This window comes from Gekko japonicus, unplaced genomic scaffold, assembly GCF_001447785.1.
Source record: "Gekko japonicus isolate JY-2015 unplaced genomic scaffold, Gekko_japonicus_V1.1 scaffold1498, whole genome shotgun sequence".
Taxonomy (NCBI): domain Eukaryota; kingdom Metazoa; phylum Chordata; class Lepidosauria; order Squamata; family Gekkonidae; genus Gekko; species Gekko japonicus.
Window position 1 is genome coordinate 310,731 of NW_015176494.1, and position 15,087 is coordinate 325,817.

Consider the following 15,087-nt stretch of genomic DNA (forward strand, 5'->3'; position numbering starts at 1 on the left):
GGGGCTGCAGTGAGGGCGCCATTTTAAAAAGCTTTTTAAAAGAATTCTTTACAACAGTCATACATGAATTAGGGCGTGTCAGTTCAAGAGAGTTCAAGAACAAGTTTGCTTACATGGACAGAGGATTGGATTGATACGTCTGGATTTTGAGGAGGGGGCGGTGCTGGAGAGAACTAATGTGCTGCCCCAGCCAGCGTTTTAAACTGTAGTTAAGTAGAACTGCCATATACATATTTTGTAATCTAATTCAGTTCACTGGCTCATGGTGAAAAGGATTGCGCATTCCCACCTCCTTGCCGTTCAAAGAGAACAAAGGCCACAGGAAGAGAGGAAGAGAGCTGTAAAACTCGAATCCTCGCACGTCTGTGTGCCGGATGCTGTGGGATGTCTAACTAAAGACTTCAATTCCCAGGGAGCACTGCTCTTAAAGATATAGGGCAGTTCTACTTAACTACAGTTTAAAACGCTGGCTGGGGCAGCACAACTAAGGATGTCTCATAAACAGTAATCTTTTGAATGTGCTGTGGCAAAAGTGCCTCACAAATACATAGAGGAAACTTTTAAAGGGGCATTTACAAAGTTGTGTTTTCGGCTGTTCCACATACTCCAGAAAAGGCAGGGGGTGCCATTTTTAATACTCCTCAATGCATGAAAAAAGCTCACTATATTTTAAAAAAACATATTGAGATCATTTCTAACCCAGTCAACTTACTGCTGTGCCAGTTTTCTACTGACAGCAAACGTTTTAATATAGAAGAACATTCAAAAACATGTGTGTCCCCCAGCGCCATCTGACATGGTACTATCCATTTTACCACCTCCTTGTCTACATCAATGGGAACACATCTTTCCTATTCTAAACTGTCAGCTGGGTGCTGGTTGTGTGACCTTTGAAACCATTTATGGCTTGGGACAAACATATTTCAAGGAACACCCCTGCCCACATCTTGATATGCATCAATTATGGACTTCTAGCCATCACCTACTAATCTGCCGTGATCTATGCAAGTGTAAAATATCCAGGGCTATTTTGGGACAGGAACTCACAGGAACGGAGTTCCGGCAAGAAGTGAGGAATGACTGTTGTAGATGTGGCCATTGAGGGTGGGTGGGATGTGTTAATGGGGCTTTATGATATCATGCAGGTTTCTGATTTACAATTGAAAGCCACCTTGAGCCGCAGGGCATAAATATTTTAATCGATAAATAAATATGTAGAGCTGGCATCCAAGACAAGAGCTAAAGAAACACAGTGACCTTCTTATCCATAATCTTCTTCTCTCTTTTCCCCCTCACAGCCTCAGTCCAGGTCCCCTGGGAAAGAGCAATTTCTCCCAATAAAGTCCCATACTACATCAAGTGAGTGTCCAGCTGCAACAGAAAGCCTTACAGTCGATCATGCCCATTCTTATTGTTAACAATCTTGAATTTTCTTGCCCTTTTTGTCCACCTTCAGAATCCAAAGGTTTTTTTCTTCCTTTTGCACCCAGTAAGATTTGTAAGTCCTCCATGATGTACTATATGAGTTCAGAACCCCCAGGGGCATGACAGGCCCTCACTATTACTTGAGCCCATATGCGACTTTATTTCAAGGGCCCCCAACCTTATTGAACCTGCTGGCGTCTTTGGAATTCCAGAGTGGTGGGTGCAAATTTAAAATGGCTGCCATGGGGGGGGGCGCTAACCACAAGACGTTAGGAAGTGAAGTTATGCATAAGTCTACTAGTAACTCTACAAAATTTCAGGCAGAAGTTCTGCTTAACTGGACACCTTTTATAATGAAACATATAGTTAAAGAATATTTTCTCGCCTACACACAGTTTACCTCCAGTCACAGAATGAAGATCCTTGTGCTGTGGTGGCGGCTGCTGCCAAAGTATTTTCTTTTTAAGTCTGCACAACCAATCAGAACTCCAGTGGTCAATCAGAAGCCTTGCTGGGCAAAAGCCCCACCTGCTCCCCCCGTCTTCTAAGAACACTTGGTTGGCACCAGGAAAGGTGTTGGTGGGTGTCGTGGTGCCCACAGGTGCCCTGTTGGGGATGGGGACCCCTTCTGTTTTTCGTAGATGGTATTGAACCTCTGTCAAGATTACCTTTATGGTTGAAGCATCTTCAGGGTGCCATGGTTTCTACCATCAACCCCAAATGCTCATCCTGCCCCACTTTCCACCCGCTCATGGATTTCACAGAATATTCCCATCCCTCCGTATCTCACAAGATGTGCACACAAATACATAGCATCATAGAGTTGGCGGGGGCCTCCAGGCCTCTAAGCTGTGGAGTCCTGTGAGCAACAATTCTACTTTGTGAGCTACTGGCATCAAAGTCGTGAGCGAGTGATTTGGCTGCTGTGTAAATTAGTTTGCTCTGGAGCCGTCCTTCCTGAGCTAAGAAAAAAACACGTGAGCTGGAGGCTAAAAAAAGTGTGAGCTAGCTCACACTAACTCAGCTTAGAGGGAACACTGCTCCAAGGTCATCTAGTCTAACCCCCTGCACAATGCAGGGAATTTACAAATACCTCCCCCCACACCCCCAGTGACCCCTGTTCCATGTCCAGAGGAGGGCAAAAAAACTCCAGGATCACTGGGGGCCAAACTGGCCTGGAGAAAAATGGCTTCCTGACCCCAAAGTGGTGCTCAGCATTTCCCTGGGCGTGTAAGAAAGGGCCACAAGAACTAAGCACTGAGGCAACCCTTCCTGCCCTCGCTCTCATGATCTGCCGTGATCTATGCAAGTGTAAAATATGCAGGGCTATTTTGGGGCAGGAACTCACAGGAACGGAGTTCCGGCTGGCTCCTGAGTTGGCCACGCCCAGCAGGAACTCATTAGCATAATAGGCCACACCCAAAAGCAGAAACTCATTAGGATTGGCTACAGTGGTATATGGCCTAACATGCAAAGGAGTTCCTGCTACAAAAAAAGCCCTGGGTTTTGACAACAAACAAGGTAAACAGAATAAGAAGCAAAAGGTCGGTGTGGCTGGATGTCTTCTGCTGTTGGGTGTGGCCTATTATGCTAACGAGTTCCTGCTGGTCTTTTTCTATAAAAAAAGCCCTGAAAATATCTCTGTGATTGTAAGTGTTGTCTATGCAGCCATCAGTTGCTTAACTCCCCACTGTCCACCTTGGTTCCCTTTTCAGCCACCAGGCACAGACAACATGCTGGGACCATCCCAAGATGACAGAGCTGTACCAAACATTGGGTAAGAAGAACCTGGCCTTTTACGGATCTTATTACGGCACAGCCGGCACAATAGAACAGAATCTTCTTGACGGAGAGACTGAAGCTGCTGTGCTGGATATGAAGGAGTCTTTGGTGTCTGCTGTTCTTCCTTGCTTTGGGGAAGGAAGGGGAGACGCACACACACTCGTGCATATAGAGGAACATACCCATCAGCCCTACTCACACTCCCTGCCCTGTAATGTTCAGTTTGGTGTAGTGCTTAGGAGCGTGGTCTCTAATCTGGGAGAGCCGGGTTTGATTCCCCACTCCTCCACATGTAGCTGCTGGTGTGACCTTGGGTCAGTTAAAAGTTCTTTCAGAGCTGTTCTCTCAAGGGCGGTCCTTGAAAGAGCTCTCTCAGCCCCACCTACCTCACAGGGTGTCTTGTTGTGGGGAGGGGAAGGGAGGGGAAGGGAAAGCCGTTCTGAGACTTCTTCGGGTAGTGAAGGGCAGGGTATAAACCCAATCTCCTCCTCCTCCTCCTCCTCTTCTTCTGCTATGTACTGTTGTGAGGGAATGTTGAACCCTACACTCCTTCCTTCCCTCACTAGTGAGTCTAAATGACCTGGGACCCACCAAAGGGAAGGTGGTCCGTCATCTGAGTGGTGAACTGCACAATAAACCTAATTTTACTTTACTACCTAGGACAAAAAAAACACCCCTATTTGCACAAACATATGTGCATTCCTGTGCATGCGTGCACACACAGACAGGTTTTTAGTCCTAGAGAGTTAGCAAAATGCAGCTTATTCTGTGTACAAGCTTTCATGCAAACACACATACAGAGATAAGATGTGCAGGCTTCCTACACACGGGTGATGGTCCACATTTGGCTTGGATGATGACAGTGGGTAAGTTTCTACAGAGGATGCAAACTCTGTGGTTCCATTTCTCTCTCATATGCTTCCCCCCCCCCCAGCGGATCTGAACAACATCAAGTTCTCTGCTTATCGTACAGCCATGAAGTTGCGTCGTGTGCAGAAAGCTCTGAGACGTAAGTCCCGGTTTCCCTTCTTCTATACCTTTTGAACAGTTGCATTCTGTTCCTTGGCTGGAATATGGGCCAGTTGGCACCATCTCTAAACTGGAAAGACTGTGGACATGGTGGAGCAGCACAATCTGTGCAAAAGCAAGACAACCACACCAGTACCCAGGGGGAAACAAACAAAACCAAACCACAAAAGTGAGTATCCAAAGGTGCTGTAGGAAATCAGGTTATCTTTCAAATTCTCCTGACCATGTAAGGCGTTTTCCAGACTGAAGCTGCATTTCGGGTTTTTGTCAGTATCATGGCGGTTCCGATTATCATACTATTGGTATGATCAGTTCACACTGATACATTTACTTTGTTCTTTCCCCGTCAGTCTTCTGTCTGTTCAGATGCACATTCAAGGATTGTTTTTCTACTTTTTCGGGGGGGGGGGTGTTTGCACATGCACTGAAGCCTTGCAGCGCTGCAGCAGCCTCAAAGAGACCCCACGGACTCTGTTTCCTTTGAATGCACTTCAAGAAGCTTTGGATTCCCCCTTCCCCTCAGAAGCGGGTTCCCTTTCCCCCCGTGCGTCCAAAGATATTCTGCCTCCCCTTCCCCGGCCTGTTGGTATTTTTGAAAATGAACTGCATAGGAAGCCCTTCCATCCCACTAGCTCCAAGTTCAGCATAAATGTGAACACCTTTCCTATGAAGACAGGTTAAAGCACTTGGGGCTCTTTAGCTTGGAGAAACGATGGCTGAGGGGTGACATGATCAAGGTTTATAAGATTATGCATGGGATAGAGCAGGTAGAGGAAGAAGTACTTTTCTCCCTTTCTCACAATACAAGAACTCGTGGGCACTCCATGAAATTGCTGAGCAGTAGGGTTAGAACAGATAAAAGGAAGTACTTCTTCACCCAAAGAGTGATTAACACATGGAATTCACTGCCACAGGAGGTGGTGGCAGCTACAAGCATGGACAGCTTCAAGAGGGAATTAGATAAGCATATGGAGCAGAAGTCCATCAGTGGCTACTATCCACAAGGTATAGATAGGAACTCTCAGGTTGGGGCAAGTGATGCACTGTATTCTTGGTGCTTGGGGGGAGGGGGCAACAGTGGGAGGGCTTCTAGTGTCCTGGCCCCACTGGTGGACCTCCTGGTAGCACCTGGTATTTTTGGCCTTGGCCACTGTGTGACAGAGAGTTGGACTGGATGGGCCATTGGCTTCTCTTATGTTCTTATGAACATGGCTTTGAAGGGTTTTTTGGCTAGAGAACTGTCAGGATCTGTGAAATTAATACCACGGGTTTCCGTGAGAATGAACTGAGCCACATAGCCTGGTGTGCCTTTTAATCTGACCCTACCCCTCCAAACCATCTGTGCTACATGTATCCTCTGTCAGATTTACCGGATCTTGCCAAGAAAGATTAAAGAGTGTGCTTGATACCAAAATGTATCTGGAAATGGTGCCCAAGGACATCCTAGAGTTTGCTGTTGAGTTTGAATGGAAGAATGGTGAGGAGGGCACTGATTGGTTGCTGGTGTCAGGCCTCTCAGTGGGAATGACTGTCTGATTCAGCTCTGGAACGTTTTGGCACAGGCATGCAAATTTTTAAAAAGCTTTTGGGGCAGGTTTGGACGGCAATCCTTGAGGTGGAGAAAAATGTTCAGATTCTGAGGAAGAGGCTATCTTGCAAATGTATTTTGCAATGAGAAAGAAAAGAGAAAAACTAGTTTTAAAAATAATGGGGGTGGGGGAAATGAGGGAAAACTGGAACAGCCCTGGGAAGTTACTGAAGTTGTCTGGATACAAGAAAAAAACAACCTGGTAACATCGGGGAATAAAAATGGAATGTTAAGGCAGTCTGGAAAATGCCTCACTCTTTGTTAAGAGTATTTTTCTACCATACCTTCCATAAAAGATAAGCTTTCTTCCTTTTCCTTCTTTCTTGGCACAGACAGAAAATCTTATCTGCTCGTACACTTGGTTTCTGCCGTTCTTTGGCTTGAAAGGAGGGTGGCAGAATCCAGAAACCTGGTATATTTTGCATAGGGATGTACATTCATACGCTTTCCTCACATGTTACGTAATGCACAGGTCAGGGGCTACCTCACCATGTGTACAATATTTCTGGTTCAGAAATGACATGAAGTAAATTCAGCCCTAAATTCCTCTGGCTATTGGATGGGGGTTTGTACAGGGTAGTGGACGAGTGGGGGAGGGACTCTGCAGTTTCCTGGCACCGACAAAACCCATTCTCCTAGTCACTTGCAAGTCAACCCAGAAGTGGCTCGGGATATCTCCTGTAGTTGCTAGGCAACCACAGTGTCCTCCTCCCCAGGGCTCGTGTAAAAGCCAACTGGAGGCTTACAGCACAAACTAGAACTAATTTCCCAGTGCAAGATGTACCTCTTAATCTGATAGTTTCAGGTGGATAGCCGTGTTAGTCTGTAGCGGCAGAATGAAATTCAAGGTCAGTAGCACCTTTTGGACCAACATTCCCTAGGGTATAAGCTTTCATTATGAAGTGAGCTTTGACTCATGGAAGCTTATTCCCTGAAAAATTTTGTTGGTTTCAAAGGTGCTACTGGAATCAAATTTTGCTCTTAATTTCATGGTACCAAAAATGTGAGTTTTGCCCTACATTGTTTTCAGAACTGTTTGTCAGAATTAAATGCCTGTTATCTTGTCCCCGTTTGTCACAGGAGCTTGAAAAACCTCCTCTGTTCTTGCAACTGCTCTGTAATGGTTTGTTTTCTCTTGCCTGTCTCTTCCAATGGTTTGGGCTCTCTTTGACTCTGACCCGCTTCCCAGTGGACATGGTGACCCTGCCGACTGCCCTAGAGGTCTTCAATGAACACGAGCTGCAGTCTGGCGACCATGTGATGGATGTAGTCGAGGTGATCCACTGCCTGACTGCCCTCTACGAGCGGCTGGAGGAGGAGCGGGGCATCCTAGTGAACGTCCCCCTCTGTGTGGACATGACCCTCAACTGGCTGCTCAATGTCTTTGACAGGTAGAGTCCATAAGCCAGCGTGGTGTAGAGGTTAGAGATTCAGACTAGGATCTCAGAGACCCAGATTTGAATCTCCACCCTGCCATGAAAGTTCACTAGGTGACCTTGGGCCAATCACGCACTCCAGCATAACCCACCTCCTAGGGTCGTTGTGAGGGTAAAATGGAGAAGAGGAGAATAACGAAAGCCTCTTTGGTTCTGTTGGTGAGAAAGGCAGAAGTAAGTAAATAAATAAGAAGGGTCGTACTACACCAGAACAAACGACCATCTGTTGCAGCACTCTGTTTCCATAATAATATATTTTTATTTTTTAATAACAATATAGAGGGGTACAGAAAGAAAGGAGTTATGAAACAATTTATAGTTATCAAGGTTATTGTACTTAACAAAATATATTAAACAAGGAAGTCGAGAAATACTTTTTTTGACAACTTCTGGGCATAGAGCAGGGGTCATTCGGGGGGTGGGGTGAGGGGAGAGATTTGTGAATTATCTGCATTGTGCAGGGGGTTGGATTAGACGACCCTGAACTTAAATTTCCTCGACTCAAACACTGTGAAAATCCAGAGTGGCAGGCAAATGTAGAAAGGATCGAGGGGATTTAAGTCCATGGTAAAAAAGCATCCCAAAACCCGGGGCAACAGGAGGCTGAAACCGGGCTGACCACTGAAGGGAGGTAACGTAATGCAGAACTGGGGGGGGGGGACAGAATAAAATGGAGGCTGAATTTGGTTTTAGTGCCGAATTGCTTGGAGGACATTGCGGTGAGCATGGGTTAAAAGGCATGTGCAGAAAGGGCCTAAATGTATGAAGCTCGTGGCAGGCTGCTTGCGTGGGTATTGGGCTTGGATCACTAGTTGTGTGGCCTGGTCTAGGACCTGATTAGATTCTACATGCAACTTGTGAAGGAAACCCTTACAGAGCCTCCTTGGCTGGGCACAGACGGAGTGTTTGCAAACCAATCAGCCAATTATTTTTTTCACCTCTTATTTTCCAGCGGACGCAGCGGGAAGATGCGGGCGCTCTCCTTCAAGACAGGCGTAGCGTGTCTGTGTGGCACGGAAGTGAAGGAAAAATTCCAGTGTGAGTCACCCAAGAGGGAAGATGGGGATTGCTTGGCTCACAAAACAGGAGTGGGAGGCTTCTAGATTTAGCAAGGGGGAGGGACTGCAGCTGTGGTGCGACTCACAGGTCTACGTCACTCATCCCCTCCAGGATTTCTCAGATGGAACTAGGAACACCCTTGTATCCTGGTGACACCCCTGCTCTTTTTTACCATGTGTGAACCAACACAGAGTTTAAAACAAATGGCAAATTCCAACACTCCACTGCTCCGGATTGAATTCCCTCCCCTGTTCTCTTTGGCTTACTCGCTTTGAATTATAATGAATGCATTTCTTTCCTTCGCTGGAGGATTACACTGCCTGTAAAATGTGTCAAAGTCACATAAGGGTTTCCTGGATTAAAAAAAAGATTATCTTTTCCCACTTTGTTGTGTTTTTACAGAGAGCAGTTGTAAGTTTTCCTGCTGTGAAGCTAACTCTGCTTTCTCCCACATCTTTGCTCCTCTACTGACACACATATACAGTGCTTTTTTGGTGTTGGGTTTTAAAAATTCCTGTACTCGTATATAACATTGCACTGAATTCCACCAGTTCCTCTCTTGGGACTTGGGAGGGGTCCCAAAAAGATGCTGGTACTCTACCAGTGATAACTGCCACAGATCAGGAAAGTTGTGTGTGTGTGTGTGTGTGTGTGAATCCAGCATGGACTTTGGCCCCCTCCCCATTTTTTGGGATGCCTTTTTAAAAAAAAAAAAAATCAGGCACCTGACGAGTTTATGCAAGCAGGTGTTCACCAGACTTCCTGAAAAAAGAAAAGCCAATCCATTTTTTGGTTGTTTTTTTTCATTGGCCCATGGCTGGGAAGGAAGTTGGCTGTTATTGCTACAACGCCCAACCAATCAGCACTCGGCACAATCAACTTGTTCCAGAAACAGACAGAAGTTGAACCGATTGCTCCCAACATCCATTTAGTCTGGAAGTTTGTACATCTGTCCACAACGATCTGATGTTCCACAGCAATGGTTAAGAACGATACTTTGCTTCTTACACAATTTGAGTATTCCCACGGATGTTTGTCTTCCTCCTCTAAGTCGAAGGCTGCCATTTGAGCATATCTCTCTCTGTCTCTCTCCCTCCCTCTCCTTTTCCTTTTTCATGGTTTCCTCCTGCCATTCAGACCTTTTCAGCCAAATGGCGAATGCCAACGGATTGTGTGATCAGCGGCATCTTGGTCTCTTGCTCCACGAAGCCATCCAGGTTCCACGGCAGCTGGGGGAGGTGGCTGCCTTTGGAGGGAGCAACGTGGAGCCCAGCGTCCGCAGCTGTTTCCGCTTTGTAAGTGCCGTTGGGTGGATACTTCAGCCACCTTGACGCTCCTGAAAGAATCCTTTGGTGAAAAGCACTGTGGATGGCGCCATGTTGGAAATGTGAGGCAGGCTGCATTGTTTCATGGGTGCCGTTCATCCCTTTTAGCAGTGGCGTGAGAGCGGCTTACCCATAGCTTCATCCCATTGATCTTTCTTTGAAAGACCTGTCTGCAGAAGGGCCTAGAGATGTGAAGGCCCGGGAAAAAAATGGAAAAATTCAGGAAAAAACCCGTTTTTTTTCCGTTTTTTTCCTGAAGCCTTTTTTGTTTTTTTCCGAAAAATTGGAAAAATTGAAAAAAGAAAAGAAAAGAAAAAAATTGATTATGGAACTTTTTATTTTAACATGATGAATAAAATATTTTAAGACCAGGTGTTCAAATATTTTCCAAATCATTTCTAAAATATATATATATGGTATCAGATTGATGTAATTTCTGTGCACTGAGGACAAGCAAGTCCTAGGTTACAAACTGAACTCTCCAATGCAAGAACAAGATGCATTTCTTCCTTTATGAGGTGCTATTGTCACAAGGAAAGAAAAAGGTTTCAGTTTTGTTTTTGCATGTGGGTGGGTATTCTGTTTGTAATAATTGTTTGGATACACTATATTTCTAATATGCTAGTTGTGATAATTTCATGCCAGGTAAAAATGTCCATAGTCATATTTTATGTTCCTAAAGTAACAGAATAACTTTCAAACTAGAAAAGACAAAAGAAATGCTAATGTAGCATGTTTTTTCAATTTTTCCGAAAATTTCCGTTTCCCCCCGGAAAAAAACGGTTTTTTTTCCGAGCTTCAAAATTTCCGGAAATTTTACCTCTCTAGGGCAGACCACAGTCGTCACTGGCCAAGCTTAAGGGCAGCACTCAAGAGGGAAGGACCCGTGTGACCCAGTCCCGCTCGCGTGGTGCCAGACTTTGAAAGGTTAAAGAAAATAAAAGTTCAGTGGCAGCTTAAAGTCTTAGAACATTAATTTCAGTAGGAACTTTTGTGCCCTGACCTGGATAGACCAGGCAAGACCGATCTCGTCGGATCTTGGAAGCTAAGCAGGGCTGACCCTGGCAAGTATTCGGAAGGGCAGCCTCCAAGGAATACCAGGGCTGGGACGCAAAGGCAAGCAACATCAAAACACCTCTCTGAAATGTCCTAGCTAGCCCCGCTAGGGGTCACCAGAAGTCACCATGACTTCCAGGCATGCAAGCACACGCACACACACACTCACTCACAAAATACTACACAAAAAGAACTTTCATGAGTCAGAGGTCACTTCTTCAGATATTCTGAAACAAACTCATTTTGGGAATACTTATAAGGAAAAGGTCCTGCCAACCTAGCAGTTCGAAAGCAAGAAATTGCAAGTAGATAAATAGGTACCACTTCAGTGGGAAGGTAACAGCGTTCCGTGCGCCTTGGTGTTTAGTCATGCCGGCCACATGACCACGGAAACCGTCTTCGGACAGCGCTGGCTCTTCGGCTTTGAAACGGAGATGAGCACCGCAACCCTAGAGTCGGATTCGACTGGCTTTCGAGCAAGGGAAACCTTTACCTATAAGGAAAAGGGGAGAGAAGCAGCAGTTGCGGTAGAAAGAGATTTGGTGTGAATCCTGTCATAGATCTTTCAAGTGTAATTCTCCGTCTAAGGAATTGAAATGGAATTAGAGTTAGTAGAAAAGGGAGATGGTCCATGGGGTCGCGAAGAGTCGGACTCGACTGTGCGACTGAACAACAACAACAACAACAACAAGAAAAGGGCAAGAGTCTAGTAGCACCATAAAGACTAACGAAATATGTGGCAGGGTAGGAGCCTTCATGAGTCACGGCTCACTTCTTCAGATACAGCTAGAACGGGAGTCCATCTGTCCTATTTGCTGGAAAGTGGAGTGATATCAGATGCCGAATGACATTAGCAGGCGAATGACAATAGCAGGTGAATGACAATAGCAGGCGTGTTTGGATTTAGGTGAGATATGCAGAGGGGTAATAGGCATGGAGAAATCAGCATTGTTAATGAAACAGGAAACCCAGGTCTCTATTCAGTCCATTAGAATTAGAGTTGTTATACATAATGGATTATGGGAGAGGTCAGAGCTTGCAACCTTTCTTGGGGTACTTGACACTGACAGAGTTCCTTACACAGAGAACTACACTTAAATGCTAAAGTCATTTTAATAAAATAAAACAGTCTTTAAGCCGGGAAAAGGCCGTTGTCAAGGAGGGATACAAGAGGAACAGCCCTGCATCCCATTATCTGAGACCGTGATTAACTCCTGCCTTTTTTCTCTAGAGTAATGGAAAACCAGCCATCGAGGTTGCCCAGTTCCTGGAGTGGGCTAACCTTGAGCCACAGTCAATGGTGTGGCTGGCCGTTCTACACCGTGTGACCATCGCCGAGCAAGTGAAACATCAGACCAAGTGCTCCGTTTGCCGGCAATGCCCAATCAAAGGCTTCAGGTATGGAAGGTGCGACGCGGAACAGAGCTGGAGATTGGGGCTACAACCTACAAAGAAAATATTTTTAAAATGCTATATAGGTGGCATTGGTCACCGGACAAAGTAGCAAAATGTTATAAGAACGTGTCAGGGAACTGTTGGAGATGCAAGAAAGAGTAGTTGTAATTCCAGGAGGTATCCAGCCACCACCTGGAGACTGGCAACCCCGGTCAACAGAGAGGGGGTTTCAATATGGACTTCCCCTCAAAGCCACTGCAAAGAACCCTCCTTCAGCTGGATCAAAGTGGGCTTCATTTTGATCCAGTTGGAAGGGAAAAGCCCAGGGAGTGCCATGAGTCATACTCAGAATGAATATAATGTCATGTAGACATCCCTCTCAAATGCAAGGGCTTCCTGGTCTCTTCGCAGGGAATAATCCTATGTGGATGTGGACTAAGAGATGGAGCTGTGAATCAGGAAATCCCCCAATCTGAATCTCACCTACATCTCAGCTTCACTTAGGTAGCTTTAAGCCAGGCTTTTCAATAGGAGCCGCCACCACTAGTGTACTACCATCGCACTAGTTTACCATCTATCCCCCATATATGGACATCAGGATGGGGGCACGCACATCTAGGCCCTATAATCGCTGCACTATGGGTGAGAACGGGACGGTTAGGGAGCAGCCATCTTGCTTTTAGAAATTGTAATTTGGAGATTGGGAATTAGCTGAGAGGAGTATCAAAATCTGTTTTAATGGAGTTGTAATTTAATATTTTGTATTGTTTTTACTGTTTTATTCGGCAAGATGCCCCCTGTAAGCCGCCCTGAGCGTCCGGGGAGGGCGGGATAGAAATATGAATAATAAATAAATAATAAATAAGCCAGCCGTCCTGCCTCAGCCTCCATACCTCTTGCTACAGGAGTTTAACAATACTGATGTACCTTGCAGAATCACTGTAAGGATTAAATATTCATGATTAAATATCTCATGATTAAATATTGTTTAGATATATGACTGGAGTGCTTCTAGAAAGCTAGAGCATCAAAGCAACAAAGATGTTTGAAAACATGTATGTCTTACAGCGGGGTCCTCCAAAGTAGTGCCTGTGGGTGCTGTAGATCCCTCCCCCCACCAAGTACTTCCCTTGGTGCACATCAAGCTTTTCAGAAAGTGGGTGGGGCCATTGTAAGGCAGGGCTTTTTATTGGCTGCCTTCATTCAGATGAAAGGGGTTTCCACTGGAGGATCAGAAGAACTGGTAAGCATCTGGGCTTTTCATAATCCATGTGGTTCCACTCCATCTTCAGGCTTTCCTTCTTTCCATAAGGTGCAATGCGGGAGGTATTCCATTTGGTTCTGCCTGTTTTGGGAAGCATTTTTGGAGGTGGTGCTCACCAGCACTGCCTCTCAGAATTCCAAATGTGCCCACAGACCATAAAAGGAGGGACCCCTGTCTTACAGGTACAGCTGCCTGTCGAGTGCACGCTCAACTTTCAAACCTGGATTTTCTGCTTCATAATGGGCAAAAAAAAAAGCACTTGTGCACCAAAAAGCCTCGAGTGTGCCCTGTTGGTAGACAGGAAAATGTGAAGGGAGCTGGTAACAGGGATGTAGGGCCAGGGAGAGGTTTGTACACAGTATACCAGAAAAAAAGCATTGCATACAAACCAGAAATAGAGAATCTTGCCCAAAATCAATGAGGTGTGGACGTTTCCTGAATGCCAACTTTACACAGTCAGCAGAATCAAGATGCGGGTGGTGACAGGGCTGCGTATATCAAATGCTCTCCTATCAAAGGAAAATGAATCTTGCACAGAAAAAACTATCATACCAGGGGGAAAGCTGGTCTAGGATCTTTCTCCCTGGCATGGCAGTCTTCTTCGTAAATAATGTTTATTAGTATAACCCTTTTCCCCCCTTTCTGTGGCCCCGGTCACACGGGCTGGATAACGCGGGGGGGAGGCGTGCCTATTTGAGCCGTCGCAGTTTGATCCGCGATTATGTGTTCAGACGCGATGGAGGCTTCCTCCTTTGACACCCACGGCAAACAGGACGACAGGGGAGAAAGCTGCGTGCCGGCGCGATCATACTGGGGGAATCCGCATGCAACCCGTGGCAAACCATTTGCTAGTAGATTGTCCCCAGGGCCGGCCCCAGGTATTTCTGTGCCCTAGGCGAGGCCAGCTTGTGGCGCCCCCAGGCGATGCCAACCTCCCGGTGGGGCCTGAAAACCTCCCAGAAACACGCTCGGGAGGGGGGGCACTGGGTGCCACAAGTTAGCCTCGCCCCTGCCTCCATGCAGGAATCGACAGCCTCCCCCCCCTGCCAGCCTGTATTTCCTTTATACTGTTTCTTTGTCTTTTCATATATTCACTCCGTGTGTGTGTGATGCTTGTTAGTGGAGGGACCATTCCAAATACCTTCTCCTACACTGTGAAGTGGTACTGCCCAGCAAAGTCACTCAATCCCGCTGATGGTGTCAGCCAGCCCTGATTATTATCCGGTTCTTCCAGATACCGAAGCCTAAAACAATTCAACGTGGACATCTGTCAGACCTGTTTCTTGACGGGACGAGCCAGTAAAGGCAACAAGCTGCATTATCCCATTATGGAGTACTACACCCCGGTAAGAAAAGTGATGTATGTAGGGGTGGAGCCTGGGAAGAACGGCTTACAAAAAGAGATTTGTCCAGCAGCAGCATCCTGAGATGTTTCAAGCGGAAGGCTGTAAATCTGCTGCATAGGCCAAGGTGCAGATTTGCAGCACCACTAAGCCTATCCCATTTTTTTTTAAGTATTAGACATTAATAGAAGATTGCTCTCTTAAGGACTACTAATTACAAAAACTGAAGAGACTCAGAGCCTCCCTGAAAACCAGATGCTGAGGATAAATAACTGGGAAGGAATATGACAGGGGTCTGTTGCCTTCATTCCTTGCTTGCGGGCTTCCCGCCTGGCTGGCCACAACAGAAAACAGGATGCTGGGGAGGATGGCTCTGTGGCCTCTA

General features: G+C 46.0%; 1 protein-coding gene across 1 annotated transcript in view; it reads left to right on the forward strand.

The window, feature by feature from the left end:
- Nucleotides 1–15,087, forward strand: part of DRP2 (dystrophin related protein 2) — a 66,940-nt gene that overhangs the window by 39,706 nt on the left and 12,147 nt on the right. The window contains exons 9-15 of the mRNA XM_015427278.1: nucleotides 1,299–1,359; nucleotides 4,142–4,216; nucleotides 7,014–7,215; nucleotides 8,213–8,298; nucleotides 9,457–9,614; nucleotides 11,932–12,098; nucleotides 14,594–14,705. Coding sequence (XP_015282764.1) covers nucleotides 1,299–1,359; nucleotides 4,142–4,216; nucleotides 7,014–7,215; nucleotides 8,213–8,298; nucleotides 9,457–9,614; nucleotides 11,932–12,098; nucleotides 14,594–14,705 — 861 coding nt within the window. The remainder of the gene's footprint in view (nucleotides 1–1,298; nucleotides 1,360–4,141; nucleotides 4,217–7,013; nucleotides 7,216–8,212; nucleotides 8,299–9,456; nucleotides 9,615–11,931; nucleotides 12,099–14,593; nucleotides 14,706–15,087) is intronic.